This window comes from Rissa tridactyla, chromosome 3 (genome assembly GCF_028500815.1).
Source record: "Rissa tridactyla isolate bRisTri1 chromosome 3, bRisTri1.patW.cur.20221130, whole genome shotgun sequence".
In the NCBI taxonomy this organism is placed as follows: Eukaryota; Metazoa; Chordata; class Aves; order Charadriiformes; family Laridae; genus Rissa; species Rissa tridactyla.
Window position 1 is genome coordinate 23866770 of NC_071468.1, and position 18345 is coordinate 23885114.

General features: G+C 35.8%; 1 protein-coding gene across 1 annotated transcript in view; it reads left to right on the forward strand.

Annotated features, from left to right (window-relative positions):
- The window catches only part of USH2A (usherin), a 392064-nt gene that overhangs the window by 209321 nt on the left and 164398 nt on the right, over window positions 1–18345 (forward strand). The window contains exons 35-36 of the mRNA XM_054195462.1: window positions 3072–3223; window positions 7072–7234. Of these exons, the coding sequence (XP_054051437.1) occupies window positions 3072–3223; window positions 7072–7234 (315 nt within the window). The remainder of the gene's footprint in view (window positions 1–3071; window positions 3224–7071; window positions 7235–18345) is intronic.

Here is an 18345-nt window from a genome sequence, read left to right on the forward strand (position 1 = left end):
AACATATCCATTATAGTCTTGACATATAGTTTGAGGTCTGCTCTTTGCATAAAAAAACGACCTTACCTCTTTTCACCACTCAAAATTTTCCATAGATGGCCACTTCTCAGAAGCTTCACTTTACTTGTGTATGGGTCATAGATAAAATCAAGTCTTGATCTGGACTGTATCTTCCAAGGCTATATGGAGTTTGTGTGGGAAATACTAGGTATAGTAAAAATTGATTTATAAAATTATTCAGTGAACTACTCCAGTACTTGTTCCTGCAAATCCTTGTGCTTGTGAGAGACTACTTGTGTTTGTAGACAGTGAAACTGATGTAGGTAAAAGTATGTTTGCTTAAGATTTGACCTCTAGATTGTACCTGAAGAGTAAAGTACTTTTGTAGCACTTCAGATTCAAAACCTCTTTTTATCTTAAATGTCTGGAATATCATTGACAGATTATATGGCCATACCCAGGGAGGGGAGAGGAGGAAGAAAAAGGGAAGAGTGTGTAGCTTTCTTCAGTTTAAGCTTAATCTACATTGTTGGGTTTCTTTTGAAAAGTGAAACGTTATTGTACTATAGTCAATAGAGATCTTATCTTCAGTGAATCGAAGATTTAGTCTAGCTACCTAGACTTAAAAATTATGAAGAAACTGCATCTTTTCATAGTGACCATGTGTCACTCATGAAGCCTTGTAAATCACAAAAAGGTGCTGTACTTTTCAATATTTCATATATTGTAAATGCATATAAGTAAACTTTGGGTCAACTTTGAACTTTTTCTCAGAAAACTTTGGAAACATGTACTGGTGAAATAAAGAGGCTAAGTTATTTATCCCTGGCCAAAAAGAATTACTGCATAATTTAGAAAAATGGCTTCATATCTCAAAGTCAGACTACTAGCCCTTTTCTTCTGAAATGTTTTTTTTTTTCTTTCTTTCTTTTCATTCTGTAATTTTCTCCATCAGAGTCATATAAGACAAAGGCAGAAGTAAAATCAAGAGATAAGGGATCAGCTTATTAGAGATGTTTGTTCTCTGACAGTACTTGGAGAACTAACTAAAGCTCGCAGTGTTGACCAGCAAGCTGCTTCTCAGAGTGCAAATGCTGCATAGTGCTGTGTTTGCATAAACACTTTAAAATAATGGTCTGGTTAATTAATACTGAGTTACAGTGGGGATCCAATAGAGGTACATATGACACCCACATTAATATCAAATTATTTCATTGTGATCCATGCTGTTACCATAAATATCAAAGGAATTAATAATAATTTGTCCATTATTTTGCTGGTATAGGTACTTAAAGTACTTCAGTATTGCATTTTTCCCCTGTTAAACACATCCTTAATGCCAGCATTCACATTTAGGGATGCCCTTATCAGTCTGTATTTAAGTATTTTTCCTCTGAGATAAATAAAATATTTAAAAAAAAATAATATATATATATAATTTACTTATTTAATGTAGGGCAAATACCAACCATTAATGCCCTTGCTTTACAAGCAACTAGACGCGAAATCCCAAGGGATTTTTGCTTTAGAAAGCCTGTCAAATGTGGTAGGATTGATAGTGTGAGATTTACCAGAACTTCCTCCCACACACACGTCTCTGCTGCCTGACTTGAGTTTAGCCTCTCACTTTTCTAGAAGAGAAAAGAATGGAGAAGTCTGTGAATCACTTCACCATACTCAGCTCTGCATTGCTTTAGCATATAAATCTTTTGAAGTGTAACTCTTCAAATCTCAACTGAAACAGTTGTGTATACACTTTTATTTACGAAGTGTTTCTCAATTCAGTAGAGGGTAAAAACCATTACTCAATTTAAAACATAATCTTCCTCAATGTAGTTTCAAACCATTCAGTTTTAAAGGGAAGGACAGATGAACTGAGCTATATTTTTACAGTATGAAGATGTTTTCTATAATGGGAAGTTTAGAAGGCATCCTCTGAACCGAACTCACTTCTAATGAATCCTTCTATGGCTTTTCATTTATTGGCCTTAAGATTTCACACTTAAATAGCTTTTAAAAAAGGAGAATATTCAGAAGTGAGAAAGATGAAGGAATATCCCTGAGAAAAAGGATTCCTTTGCAAGCTCAACTTCCAAAGTCCAAGCAAATCTGCAAAATTCAGTTGAAATTCTTAAATTCTAAACACTGTGTATGTATAGCCTGTACAGGGTTCATGCTATCCTATCATGCACCTCTGGAAGAACAGATTTAGATTTCCTTATAAATGAAATAAGCAATCGCCTGAAATTTTTGAGTTAGTATTAGCCAATTTCATGAGAAGCACCATTTTCTCCTCTACCTAAAAGTCTTGCTAATGTTTGTTTTGAGTTTACAAATAGTTTTTCTTTCTTAGATTGAATAGGTAAGGAATACTTTACTTCAGGAATGTTTCTACAGCATGCTGAGAGGGAAACAGCAATCCATACTCTTTCGTGGTTTTCTTTAGAAAAGCGAGTAAAACTGTTTTCTGAAAAAAACCCCACCCAAATTAATGAATTACCCATTTTGTTGGCAAAATGCAGAAAATCTGAGCTAATTATCAACAACAATGAGTATCAATAAAGTGTTTTGTGTGACAATTATGTGTTACTGATTTGTTGTAGTTATAGCACTGGCCTGTGTTGTCCTTCAACATTTCAATTATGTTGTAGATCACGATTATTTTTTTTCTAAGTCTAAAGCTGTTAAGATATGAGATGGTTTTGTGTGTCTTTCCAGTTCTCGTTTCAACAGCCATATGCAGAGTAGGGTGTGAAACAGAATTGCCTCAGTTTTCATGATTCCAAGGTGATGTTAGCTGCTATTCAGAAATAAATTTGCTAAGGGGTAATCTTTGGAACAGTGTAATTGTTTTCAAAAGATGCAATCCACTTGCAAGGTTTTCAACAGTTAAGGATGGGAGAGTGTGTTTCTTCCAAGTGTTGCATACACAGTCCTGCTAAGCGCTTACTTGCTTAACTGTAAACTGTTTGAAATGCTGCTACTACCACCCTCATGTCTGTAGCATTAGTTTTCTTCTGAACTCTGTAGCTCTTCAGATATTAAGTGAGTGCTATCACATTGTTTTATAGGTATTATTACTAGCTATGGATTGTATATGGATGGTGTTCTGATGCAAAATTCATCACAGCTAAGTTGTTATGCTTATGGACTTGCTCCTTGGAGTCTGCATTCCTTCAGAGTCCAGGCATGTACTGCAAAAGGTTGTGCTTTGGGTCCGTTGGTGAGTACCTTAATTTGCATTCTGGGTGTATAATAAATGTCAGATGGCAGTGAATATCAGAGTAAATGGTGATGATTCACTCTGGTCAGTACTAACCCATCTGGCAAAATGTGACATTTAAAAAAAAATCCTGTTTAAGAGCAGCTAAAGATTTGATAGGTCATTGTTAGGCACTGTTCCAAAGTGGAACGTAGGTACAGAGAAGAAAGGAAAAATTTGAGGCTGAAGCACACATTATTGAAATTAAATAGAGTTAATATGTTTGAAAGGTGCAGATGTGCTTAGCCAGATTTATAAGGACGTATATAAAGAAAGAGTTACTGTTCCAGTAATGAGCAAATTTCTAGCTGCCTGACTGAAAGGACTGAAGTTAATTTGAGAATTGCAGAAGCCAGAAGTGGTGATTCGTAAATATCTTTTGAATGCAAGTATGTGATCAAAATACTATACTGGACATATTTTAACAGTCTTGTACAACACCACATTTTTTCAGTATTTGAGAATACAGGAATATTAAATTTGACATGTGAAAAGCAAGCCTTCTGAGGCTTTTTTATTTTGTTAAAGGTTTTTAGACGTATAGCTGAGCTGATAAATCCAGTATGATTTCATAGTACTGCGGTGATGAATAACTGGAATAATATCTACTATGCTGGATTTTGTTTTCAAGCGTAACTGAGAAAGAATCCTGTGTTAATTCTGAGTAACTTTTTGTTTAATTCAGCTTTATGTGTGCACGTTTAATTTTTCTAACAAGAAAAGGGAGAAAAAATGGAAGGTTTGGGAATTTTTCATGCTGTCTTGTTTATTTTTCCATCATAATTTATAATATCACTATATTGTGCTTCAGAACAAACTCCCAGCTTTTATTTTTATGATTTAATTCATTAGTCACATTTCTGATATTATTTCTAAGATTGCTTTCTTTCAAATGCTGGTAACATCGTCTATCTCTAGAAGACTAGACTTTATAACCATTAAGTGTTTTATAGCTTGCTCTACTTTGAAGGATATTTACTCTTAAAAGCTTGAATGGCTTTTTGCCAGTTCTTCTTGTACATTTTTTACAACTTCACATATACCCCAAAAGCAAACCTTGTTTTAAGGTATTCAGTGTGCAATAACCTAATCCATTGTGCTAGTAGTGATGTTTAAGACAAGATGCTACCAGACTTTGCATACAGATGAAATATGTGTGTTTTCAGTACTTCTATCAAATAGGCATCAAAAGGACGGAACAGAATGGCAATAGTTAAAGTTTTTAAAAATATTGTTAGTAGCCTTTTTTCACATCTCCACTGAACTGCAGGCTTGTAACTTGAAACAATTCAAAGTAGGGGTCGCTGTAGCTGAGACTCATCTGCATCCCATGATGAGTACGCAAACTGTTTTCCAAAGCCAGTGATCCATCTCTAATCACAGGAATTGAAGTACAACATCTTTATTTAGGCTCACCTAAGTGCTGCCAGGAAGTTAAAGCACTGCATCTTCATTTGTTTTTTTGAAAGATTTTTATATCAATAACAGAATAAATCCAACACTTCTTAAAAAAAAAAAAAAAGAAAACCCGAACGTTTTGCCTCTGCTCTAAATAGTACGGGAAGCATCTCCTAGCAGTAAACTGATATGCTTCCAGCTATTTTCGTTGCTGATCTTGTGCTTAATGTGCCCTAATCGATGAACGGATCTTATGTGACTGTCCTAAGTATGGGATTTCTCCAGCTTGTTTCTCAAGGTGGCTCTGAAGATCTTAATCAGTTATGAGAGCATTAGCAGTTACTGTATTTCAGTAACTTTTTTATTTGGGTTAGATAGGTTTTGTTTAACTTTTTTTTTCAGTGACTATGATTTGTTTTTCAAATGAGATGCAAATTGGTAACATGTAAATTAAGAAATGCTAAATTTTAAACTCTTTCTAGTAAAGCCAAGATAGTCCTTTTGTGTCTGTTCTAATTGGTTTTTATTGCTTAAAAAGGGATAAAAATATGGATTATCAAGAAATAGTGTAACCTTTAATAGATTCTTCAGAGGAATTCAGGAGATCTGAAATTCTGCTGATTTTGAAATGTGTTAGCTCTTGTAAATATCTTGTAAATAAATGGAAATGGGCAACACTGAATATTTGTCATCTCAACCCACTGCTATTAAATTTCAGGGTTTTAGCTTATGTGTATGCTAGTACTTTGTTTTTAAACTTAGATGGATGACAATGTTTTCCCGATATTATTATTATTCCTATCATGTAATGTAGTGTTATTTATATGATAGCAGAGTTTTTAAAATTAAGTTATTAATAAATACATCTGAAAATATCACAGAATTGTGTATAAAGTAATGTTTAGAAAAAGGAATATGAAACAGGTTTTCTGCACTGTATGTTTGTGTACAGAACGTACACTTTTTACACAAAATATTATTTTCAAAATACACTGCATAGGTGTACCTGTAGAGGATACTACATGAACTGATTCTAAACAGTGTTTCAATATTTTTTAATACTGAAAAGAATAGCAGGTCGTAAAGAGAAGGTTAGAGACAATACAGCTGTTGCAGCTGCTCAGGATGTGGTACAGCTTGCTACAAATTCATACTGTTTTAAGAATATTTTAGTCCTCTTCAGTAGAAAAAATAGTTGCCATTCATTTCTCCACGTTTCTGATGTTGTGAGAAGGGAGTACCTGCATTTAGCAGTACAACTTTACAGGAAATTATTTTAGTTTAGAAAGCACGGTTTAGTCAAATTCTTCCATAAAGATGTTTTTGACTGAAATATCCAAATAATCAATGTGACACTGATCCAATAAATCCATGAAGCATTTGTTTATCTTTAGGCATGTACTTTATCCAGTTGAATTTCATGCAACTGCTCCCCTATTTTAAATATAATAGAGTGTATGAATATAGAAACACATGTAGAGATATTGATACACATCAAAGATATAGCCTGGCACTTGTTAACAATAAGCTTTCCAAATTTTAAACGCTAAAAAGAAAATCATTCATTTTCAAGGAGAGAGAAAGTATGTGTGGTTATTTTGATGACAAAGTAGGTGTGGCACATTAAAAATAGCATTTATTAGAGCTCCTATGAACTTGCAGCTGAGAGGCACTTAAAAAGGTGTGAAGCCATCTTATACCTTAGAAAACACCAAATAAATAATGTATGAGAAACAAACTTGTTGCCATAAATAACACAATGGCAAATTATTTTGTTCCATAGCATTGAAGTTGTCACATTTAAATACTAAATTTCTATAATATTGAATGACTATTTATTTTATTTATATAAAAAATCTTTTATATTCATTACATTTTCCAGCTCTTTTATTATATTTTGGATTCTCTTAAAGATCAACTTTAAATTGTTAGGTGAAATTAGAAGTTAATTCAGGAAGCAACCAATATTCTGCAAAGGATATTTTTTCTCAATCAAATATCTATAGTAATCTACTACAGTATTTAAATACATGTTCCTTACAGTTGTCTTTTAAAATGCAGAAAGTAAAAAAAGCTGTGGTCTCCTATTGCTGCTTCCTCCCACAGCACTAAAATGAGATCATTCATCGTCATGAGGTACAATGGTGTTTTCAAGAAAACGAATCTTTCATTCTTTTCCAGTATTTATTTCCTGTTCCTTACAGGGGTCTCTGTACAGAGTATGTTAGTTGCTGGACAGCTTCAAACAAGTGTAGATGAAAGGAAAGTAAAATGCTTCAAAGTTAGTACACCTGCAATGTTAGCTGCATCTTTTTCTAAAGAACTAACTTTTATTAAAATTTTGCATATCTCAATCCTTCTCTGTTTGTAAACTGTGGCAACAAACCTCTGTCTCATGGCTGAACTTACAGGTAGAAGCTCGGACCATGGAAGCTTCCCCCGAGGGAACAGTTGATATATTTGCTATTGTTGATGGGTCCAAAGAAGTTCAATTAAAATGGCTTGCCCCAAATAAACCTAATGGAAAATTGACCTACACAGTCCTTGTCACTGGTCTCTTCTATGCTGATCAAGGTATTTTTGTTTCCTTTTTAATAAGTCTAATGATAGCATTGATATTCCATTTCATTTTTTAAAAACTTCCTTTAGCACTAAATATTTATGCTTTTTTGGCACTCCACTGATTATTTCAGAATTATCAATTTTATTCTTTAAGAACTACTGCTTTGATTTATGGTGCTTTACATTTGTACAAACACATAAATTGGCAAATAAAGATAAGCCCTCTGCACTCATTTAGTGTCTAGATATACACATGAAGTCTTATCTCACAACCTTCTCTCAGATAAGGAAGCTATACTCACAAAATTTCGGTTAGTTTGCTTATATAAGTGGGAGCCATTCATGAAAGCTGTTCATAATATGGTTGACTGTGGGTATATTTGAAATTTATATAAGCTGTGGTAAAGAAGTAAGGCTTACAAACAGCCAACTACCTAAAAAAGTATGCCATGAAATCAGACACTTATTCCTATAAAGAAGAAAGGAAAAGAAAACCGACTCTTTATTTCTATATAACAAACAGACTCACCACCCGATACAAAGCCTAAAAAGTAACTGTGTTCTGTTAAACCTTACTGTATTATGGGCTGCTGTTTTGTTTCCACTGGTTTATGTCGTGGGGTTGTTGATGTTCTTCTGTCTTTTAAACCTAAACGTAACAATGTGGTCTTGGGTGAAAATGTTGCTAAATCAGAGTGGTAGTAGTAGAGTTACACAGCGATGTTACCCTTGCATAAAGGACTACATAAGGGACTAAAGTATGTAAATGGCTATTTTTTCCAAATGCATTACACAAAGTGTATTCTAATTATTATAAAAATGTAAAATACTTGGGCAGTGAATAAAAACGAATGTTCACAAAATGCGTGTGAGCATTTAATATGTCAATTTGAGCTATTAAGCATGCTCTGAGGTATAATAAATAATAAAATATTGTACACAAATAATGTTTATGAATTATGCCTAACAATGTTGTCATTAATTTTTAGTGCACTTCAAATAGCGTGATTGACATCAGGCAACTATAAAAATGTTTTCTTATAATACAAAATTGTGGTTGAAAATAATGTTTGGACGTCATTTAATCCTTCTATGTACTGTACACAAATTTAATCAGTATTATAAATGCAGTAACAGATAGAGAACTGAATCACTGACGGCTTCATAACTTGCCTTTCTTTTCTGCTCAGAATGAGAACGATTTGTTTTTTCCAGTATTGGTGCTAAAGAGAACATACACGCTGTAATTGCTGTCCTCTATGAAGTAGTGTATAAATGAACTTGTTTGTGTGCTGTTGGGAGAAACACATTCATTGAAGAGTGTAATGTGTGGTAGGCAGTCTCAGCTGACCCCTCACAAAGGCTGCTGTCTCCCTTTTTTATGCAATGAAGGCTTTGATGTATTCTGCTGTGAAGCACTTGTAAGATTATGAGGAGAAGGAGTGATGATCAATTTGAAAAAAAGGAGCAACATTTTGGCTGGACCCATGACAGCAGGGCCATTTCCGCCAAGGCAGCAGGGTGAATAATGCAAAAGCCATATTCCCCTTGTGTTTAATCTTGCATTGTTTTTGCAGAGAAAATTTCTGCTTGCTTTCTAAGTCATGTCATCCTCGGTTGTCATCCCGTCTCTCAAACCATCAAAACGGTATTAAATGTTGCAAAGCTGTGCAGCTAGAGAACTTTCAAAAGTCAGAACCCATTTGCAGAGCAGCCCTTGTAGAAAATGTATTCTGTTCTCGGCAGAATTTTCCTTCAGTTCTTTCCACTGAGAAGTTTACTGATTTCTCCCAGTGGAATCTGCTGGAATTTATCGGTTCATGGTTGGCAGTCACAGATTAAGGTAAATGTCGATCCGTAATGACCCTCTACATGTTAGTATTGCAGTAAAGCTGGGCTTTTATGTCAAAGATATCGGAGAGGGAGCTATTACACATGACAGGGGTGATCAAGGGACTCCAGACCAAGGCAAGCATTATTAAATATTGACTAGTTCTGTGATTTATGTAGAGCTGGAGGAAAAAAGTGACTTTTTAACCATTATATATTCTTCAGCAACGAAAACCAGCCATTTATCTCCTGCTGGTAATAAAGAACAGAGTGCCTGCATATTTTAGTGGAGGGAAAACCTGGCCTTATAAATGAGATGGACTCTTTCATGATAACATTTCAGTTTGCTAATTGCCAAAAGCAAAACAGGCAAATTGGAAGCAATTATAAGAGTTGACTTAAAGTGGCTGCTATGTTAGTTCAACTCAGGAGAGCCGGGTGGTGGTGAAAGAATCATTGGGGAATGGAACCCAGAAAATTTCATTACGTTTGTTCACTGTTGCTGAAACTTTGCTTTGCAATGCTAAATAAATAAAGAGTGTTTCCCCCCAGAAGTCAGAGCTCCAGCAATTGACATTTATGCTGGCTGTTTTGGGGGTATGCAGGAAGGAAATTAAGCATTAATTCATCAAACTTATATAAGACATCATCTGTTCACTAGATTTACACAAAGCTTATCAAATTGTCTGATGGCTAATTGGTATTTTCTTGACATAATGAACAACTGTATTTCATCCGTTGCTGCAACGTCTGTTAAAGAGGCAGGGATTAAAATGTAAAAACTGGAGGTGGAATTCACCTAGAAGGGCTTTATATAAACATCAAAATATTTGCACCCATCATTTGAACTGGTGGCTCACTCAGCAGTACGTTAAGCTGTCAGTTTCGGAAGCTTGGGAAACAGATTTTAGATCTCAGATCAGAAAGGTCACATAAGTGAATCGGTTTTGAGGATTGTTGCCTAACAAGAGTTTGTTGCAGTGACCACACTGATATTTTTGTAATTTCTATGTACATGGCTCTCAGTTGAAAAATCTTTATTTAAATTCATTATTATAAATAAAACCTCAAGCTTCTGGTAAGATTATGAGTCTTTAATAGATGAACAAATCATTGCCCAAACAGTGCAGTCACCTTCTCTTATTACAAAGTTGTTAAATTTGTTCTGTTGCAAAGCGCTTCAAAGATTACTGCATGTCAAAATAATATCTGTTATGAAGAAAGGGGAGATGGGGGAGATTTTACTTGACTGGCTGGCCAAGTCATTCCAGCCATGACCTGTTTTTATTTGAAAGTAGGGATACTCAATTACATAATGCCAAGAACCACTTGAAAAACGTGTGTCAGATATGAACAGTATTATGAAAAAAAAATAATCACAAATTTTGACAATGCTTCTAAAAAATGTAGTATTTTTTTACTTACTTAGATATCTGTTTCTAAATGAAGTACAATTAGAGAGAAGTGAAGCTAAAGAAACCTGAATAAATATTTAAGCATGTCAGGGCATATTGCAGAGGTATCTATAATTTGATAATGTGGGGGTTATTGTGTTTGATCAGAGCTGGATTCATTATATCACTATTTTCTTCAACCCTAACTTAACTGCACTCTGCAGTCAAACATAACATATCTCCATGGCATTTACTTTTCCTTCTTTTTTTCTCTTTTTTTCTTTTTTAAGTAAGAGATCATAGAATCGTAGAATGGTTTGGGTTGGAAGGGACCTTAAAGATCTTCTTGTTCCAACCCCTCTGCCATGGGCAGGGACACCTCCCACTAGAGTGTTACACTTCTGAGGGATGGACTCATGAGATGATACACACTTTTTGAAGCGCAGAAATACTTCTGCATAAGTATAGCCCCTGGACAGGGCAAAGTATACCACTATGAGAGTGAGCGATTTTTTTCTAATGCATGTTGTATTTCTATATTTTTACACTGCCATCCCTAATGTATATTGTTAAACTCTGCTTGATGCGTTGTTATCTTATCATTGCCCTACTATAGCATATGGTATGCTGAGATAGCAGGTTGATGACATGGAAAGTGTTTAAATAACACATAACTTAACACTTTCTCTGTCATGAACTTGTTATTCCAACACATTAGAGACACCAGCTGATCTAATGCTGAATATTCTATAGATGTCCCCAGGTTTAGCTCCTTTTTTGTCCTGTTCCAAATCTTTCAAATTTCACATGTGTATATCTCTGACTGTCTTAATATTTTATGTACACTGTTTTTCCACTAAATTGGTCTCCCATTCATCGTATTTGTTTAAGATAATCATATAACTTTCCATCCAGCTGTTTTCACAAATATGCATACCTCATAGGAATTAAAGTGAACAGCCTGAGAACTTATTGGTTATTTCATTGTTATAATAAGTTGTATTTAATTCTAGACTGTTTTCTAATGGGGTCAGGTCACCTTAAATAGTTTGCAAAAGATTTAAAGTTTCTGTGGGGTTTTTTTTGGGTTGGGGAATATTTATCCTCTTATGGTAAAAAAAACCCCACAAACCGTCAGAAAAGACTACATTGTAATACATAAAAGCAAGAGAGAATGTTCTAATTCTACTGACTTCTCTAAATTCCTGACTTTTGAATCCAGTATAAATGTTTCTTAATGCATGTCCTGGTTTTTCATTGCTGTTTAGTTCTGATACTGACGATGATACTTATTTTTGGATTTTTAGGTACTAGCATGGCAAGGTCTTGGTATATAGTGTGTGCATAGTCAACATTTATCAATAGGCAAATTGGAAGAGGAAGAAATACTATCATAAAGTGATTGAAAAGGTCACTGTGGAATTGCAAGTTTGAAATGTAGATCAGCAGGAAATAATTTGGATTTTGCAATGATCAGGCAACATGTTTTCCTGCAAAGAAAAGTTCCTTTGCCTCAAGTCATTTAAGTCCTGATGCCTCCTTGGAAGAAGCCTTAAAAAGGAATTTGTTTTGCAATTGGTTAGTCCAAGGCGTGAAATACTAGTATTACCAGATCACAAACAGCTTTTCTCTATTTAAGAGGAGTTAAAGTTCATGTTATTATCTGATACACTTCCAATTCTCAGAGGACTTGCGGGGGAAAGAAAGGTGACAAAGTCAGGCTTATTTCCCTCAAGTAGTTTCCTCATTCAGCCCTGTTTACCCTCAGGGTGGTTTAGATTAAGTACAGGGTCATTTTTAATTGCATGTGGATATCTGAAATTAAGTTCTAGTACAGGAAGAATCAGGTATTACCTCTTTTCCAGAGGAGAGAGTTGGAGGAAATTCTTATCTTCCTACCTGTGTTAGATGACTGCATTAGCACAAAATGAATCCAAATCTGTAGTCCCCGGGATGCTGTGATGCATTTGAATTCAAGTTTGACATAAAGAGAATCCTTAATTAACTATATGTCCTTAGGGATTTTCACAACACAAAGTTGCAGGGTTATACTCAGAAGTCTTTGTTGTTTGTGCATGTAGAAATCAATGTATGTTATTTTCCGGTTTGTTTGGGGTTTTTTTTCTTTTTTTTTTCTTTTAGTTTTCGTAACGTCTGTTGTTGACGTATCATCCGAGATTCTTACTTTTTGGCAAAGTAGTTCATCTGCTATTTTTGTAAATGGAAAATTACTCATCTGGTAACTGCTTATTTGGAGTTCTGGGCCAGGAAGCTTCCTTGCAGCCTAGTCTTTCTTTTGGCAAACTGGACATATCTTACAGTAGAATACAGTGTTTTGTGGCAAAAAGAACAAGAAGGAAAAAAAAAAAGCAGCTACATCTATAAACAAGTTGGCTTTTGCATATATACATTAGAATTTTGTTCAGCTAACCTTTTTAGTTTAATATTTACTGTATGTATAAATAAAAAGAAGGAAACACAGACCATCTGTTAATTTAGCTTGTATTAGACTTTCCCCTTATAATCCTGATTGGGCACAGTGCTTTCAGTACACACGCCAATCAGAATTCAAATAGGGAATGGTAAGTATCAAGCTAGTGCAAAAAAGCAACGTCTGCTGGGGGAAGACATGCCACCTGTAGATGCCAACAGAAGTGGGGAGAGGAATGCTGAAGCCCCTTAAAGTTCCTAGCCTGTCTTGTCTTGAAGGCTTGAGAATGGAGAATGAAAATTCTGTGTGGTGTTATCTTCAAAGATGCAGAAGGAGGTCAGTGTGTTACATTTAGATCTGACAATTTAAAAAGAACACAACAATTTTTGAGAATTAAACATGTTTCAGTAATGACTAAAACATTTCTAAGAGACTTGTTAGGCCAATTTTCATAGTGAATTTCTTTTAGACATGGTTATTTGCATAATTACCTCAAAATATAAATATCTGAGTATAGATTTGCATTTACAGTTACTGCAACTGAATATGCAATACCTGACAATAGATACAAGTTCAGATGTGCTTTAATATTTGCCAAAAAAATTCTTTTACAAAAATGGCAGTATAGTCATTCTTTATACATAATCGAAGTATAGGATTCATTTTCAAGACAAGCTATTTCTTAAAAAACTCGCTATTTTTTTTCCTATTGTGAGTAGTTATTAAATCTTTCCTTTCATGGAGCTGAACATTTAAGAAGCTGGTACCATAGAAATCAGCACGCAGCACAAATAGCATCATAAACGGGAACAACCAACAGGGAGTTTGAGCAGTTCCCACTGGAAAGTACATAGTGACAGCGGGAGAGCATGGCAAAAATAATCATCCCTACCATGAGCAACAGCATTGGCATATTCATCATCATCACCTGTTGCACTAGAGATACACTCTCCCCTACTCCCAAAGAGGGATGCTTTTTTGGGAGCCCTTAGCTGCTTTTCCAAGTCAGCCATTAAGGAGATTTTTCATATTTTATCCCCTTCTTCCCTCATTCTGTGTGTGTCTCCTTAGTTTTAACTACAGACCTCACTAATAAAACTCATTAGTCCTAAAGATGTTTGAGGGGGGAAAAAAAGGGGGGGTGTGTGATCCATTTTCAAATAGTCATGTGTAATCTGTTCGCTAGAGAGGACTTAGGGGTATTTTGGCACTGAGTAATGTGCCATTTAAGGTTTGATTTGCATGGCTATAAAACTCATAGTCTTGCATGCACTTGTTGGGTAACGTTTAGTCAAGCTTCAGTAGATTTTGAACAGGTTCACAATACACCGTCTAGTAGCATGATTTCCTTCAGCACCAGATATGCTTTTCTTTTCTGTTCCTTGTTTGGACGAAAGCAAAATGAAAACAGTCTCTCTCTGATTTTTACATTGGACAGTTTCTTTGGTGAAGACTCTAGCATCAGACTGTAGATAGTGGTTTAATTGATCTTCTGTGTCTCTCTGTTCACATCATTATGTCTTTGTCACATGTACACTGGTCTATTTTGATATTGTACAGTGTAATTTATTTGCTTGCCTGTTATAAAGCAGGTACATAAGACTGAACCCCATTTCTGTGAGGCACGTATTTATCAGTTCCTATAGGCTGAAACTCCTGGTGACTGCCAATAGCAGGATAGTCTCTGAGACCATCTCTGCTCCCTTGGAATAGTCTAGGGAATAATAGCAATCTTCTGGACATGGCACTGGTAAACAGTATTGAGTAAAAGGGAATTTGCCAATCAGTTCTCCTATGAAAATAGTCTTTGACTTAATGAATGTCTTCTAGAGTTTTTAACCCAGATGAAGGCTGAGGATGCTACATTGATGGTGCTTAGGTATCTATGGTAAATCCTAAATGCAAAAAAACAATTTATGACATTTGGCACAAAGTGATTAGTGTCAACCGTGTAAATATGTGACACAAACAAAATATGTATAATCTGACCAAGGCTCCTGCAGATGAAGAAATTGCATATGGATACTTGTATGTGTTGATTTCAAACAAATATGCTTCTCTTCAGAAATTAATGTAAAATCTATCTATTTTATCAGGTAGAGAAAGCGTGATGAAAATTGGTGTTTGACAAGCTTTGATAAGTTGTTATTTCAACTGTATAAGGATGCTAAAATTATATTTTGATATTTTGACTATGTAACTTTCTAGTGTTAGGCCAGAGTTATGCCAGAAAGATCAAGATACTATGACGGGTCATCCTTTTATGCGCAGTTGCAGTTGATATGGCTATTTATGTTACTCTACATGTTTTTGCCGTAAGAATGCTAGAGGGAGCTACTCTATGAGTAAGTACAATAAACACTCACTTGGGTGATTCTGTGGTTCTTTCAATCTACAAGTGCGTCATTTATGATGCCTCGTGTAAGGTGACTGGAAAAGCCAAAAGAATGTCAAATAAAAATCCTAGATCAAGTTTAGAGCTTCATTCCTTCCAAAGTATTACAACTAAGCGTAATGGCATTTGACAGTATTGACATTTTTTATATGACTTCTTTCGGCTAACTCAGCATTCTGAAAAAATAAATAGTGTTCTCCCTTTGTGATTGAAAGGGTTAAATAGTACCAATTCATTACCACTCACAAAAGGATTTATTTTGTTCTCATAAATCAGTTTTATTCCACATTTTTATTATTCTCTTGGGTCAGCTGCTCCAATTGAAATCAATACAAGTGCAAGTGACACAATCAATCTAGATATTTGATTATGGATTTGAGACTCCCAGTTCTGCTCTGTGTGTTTAGCTAGTCTCCTTCTGATAGTGTCCCAGGAGAATGTAAAATTCTTATTGGCATCCATGAATTATGGGCATAGATTCTGAAACCAGATACTGTGATAATCTCCATTTATGTACTGCTGCAGCTAAAGAATGAATGTTCTAACCATGGAAAAACAAACTTGAAGATTTTAAAGCTAACTGTTTCTGAAATTTTCTTAGTGTGTAAAATCTCTCCTGAAATAAATTTTATAAAGTCTGATCATTTGTTTACAAAACCCCTCAAACAAAAGGGATTAAATCAATAATTACATGTTCTATCATCAGTTTACCATCCCAAGTACACAAACAATATATAGACAATGTGATGTTGTGCAACTTGGGGTGCTGAACTGTGCCGGGATGCTTTCTTCTGTTTGTGTTGGGGTTAGAGCTCCTGAACACTAGAAGCCTATGTGAAATCCACATAAAGTGGTTGTACTCGTAGAATTCTTTCCAGAGTTGGATGGCCTCACCCTATTTTATGATTTCTTTAGGTCACGGCTTGAGTCGTTACAGTGTGTCCCTACAATACTTAGTACAGTGAGGGGGGGCAGCGGGTCCAGGACTGATGCCCCTTGGTGCTGTTGCAGCAAAGCCAGTTACAATACAGATGAATACACTTACAGCAGAAATTTAACACTATACTGAATACACTGTTCAAACTGGAAGGTCTAAATGAGACAGACTCAATTGCAAGACTCATGGCACAGTTCTATGTTTATGAATGATTAATGAGAAAACCTAAACCAGTAATTCAAATAACAAAGTTTCTTCCTGACAATTTCATCTTACAAATATAGAGTTTTTAAGTTGAAAGCCTCATGGCTGAACTGGAAGCTCAAAAGGGTAGATGAGACCACACACCAAACTTTCTTCTTTGCCTGCCGTCACGACAGAGTCTAATCTTGGCTATAGTCATTAACTGTCATTAACGGCGTCTGTGCTAACTTTCTTGTATGAGCTCCCCCATCACACTGTGGGCTTTATTCATATTTCAGTCCATAGAATTAATGAGCATATAAATGCACATTTCTTTGTGTTTGTAACACTAATGATCGCTTATTTCTACTGACAGGAACATGCCTTCATCATGATGATAACCCCTGCTTTGCTTTAGGGTTCTTGAAGCATTCTGCAACTTTTCATAGAATCATAGACCAGCTGAGGTCAGAGAGCACCTCTAGAGATCATCTAGTCCAACCCCTCTTCTCCAAGCAGTGCCAGTTGGAGCACATTGCCCAGGACGGTGTCCAGTAGGATTTTGAATTTCACCAAGGATGGAGACTCCACAACTGGGCAACTTGTTCCAGTGTTTTCTTAGGTTTAAACAGGTTTTCCTGTCTTTCTGTATGTTCCCATTGCCTCTGGTTCTATTGCTATATACTGCTGAGAAGTGTCCGCTTCTTTACACTCTCACACCAGATATTTATACACATTGATAAGATTCTTCACCCTCCAGCCCTTCTCTTCTTGAGGCTAAACAACCTCAGTTCTCTCAAACTCTCTTTGTGTGACAGATGCTTCAAGCCCTTAATCGTCTTTGCAGGGACTCCACTCCAGTAAGTCCATGTCTGTCTTGTACTGGAGAGCCCAGAACTGGATAAGCACTCCAGATGTGTCTCACCAGGGCTGAACAGAGAGGAGGGATCCCTTCCCTTGACCTGCTGGCAACGCTCTTCCTAATGCAGCCCAGGAGGCTGTTGGCCTTCTTTGTTGCAGGTACTCATTGCTGGTTCACGTTCAACTTATTTTCCACCAAGACCTCCATGTCTTTTTCAAAGTAGAAAAGCTGCTTTCCAGTGTCAGCCTGTACTGGGGTCCAGCTCAGAGTGACAGAGAGAATGTTTAGCACATGCATTCTGTAGATCTCAAGAGAGCCTAAGGTAGCTGTACCAAATTTAAGTCTGTGGAAAATCACAGAAGGTGCCTTTGCCTGTTTTAAAGTGAGGGAAACTGGGCTGATAAAGAAACAACTTGCGTAGTACAATCAGAAACTCTATCTGGGTCTTCGAGCTTTCAGATTTCTGCTGTATGTGGCCATAAGGACCTTCATATTGTTCTTTAAATAGTTTCTATTTTTCAGTCTTAAAACTAAAGGCTTCTTTAATTACCAGGGAAAAAGGAAAAAAAGCTAAGGTTTTTCAATTAAGGTAATGGGAACTGTTCATTATTTACAGGAAAATGAATATTTTGGATTCATAGTTTTGCCAGTTTGCCACAGTGCTTTTAAATTACCCATCTTGCCTCACCCAGAAGCTCCCCCTAACCCATGAGAAAGAAGATTTCCTATGATACTTTAAGAGGCTTCTAGTTTCGGACTCAGTTTGATGGACTGAGAGGAACAAACAGTGGCTCAGGAAATTGAGCCACAACATTGGCAATGTACTCATCTGAAAAAGAACCAAAACAAAACGAACACCCCCCAAACAAAAAACGCCACCCCAAAACACAAAAAAACCCCCAATGGTTTGTTGAAAAGAGGGGTATGGTGTCAAAGCACAGAAACCACTTCATAAGTTCAGTATAAACAATTGGGATGACAGTTGGAAAACAGTTCCTTGTTACAGTTCTTAGGCAAAGAGTCACCAATAATGTCGGGGAAAGATTTTTAGCTGTATTTTATTGGGATAATCGAACAAATGGAAAGTAATG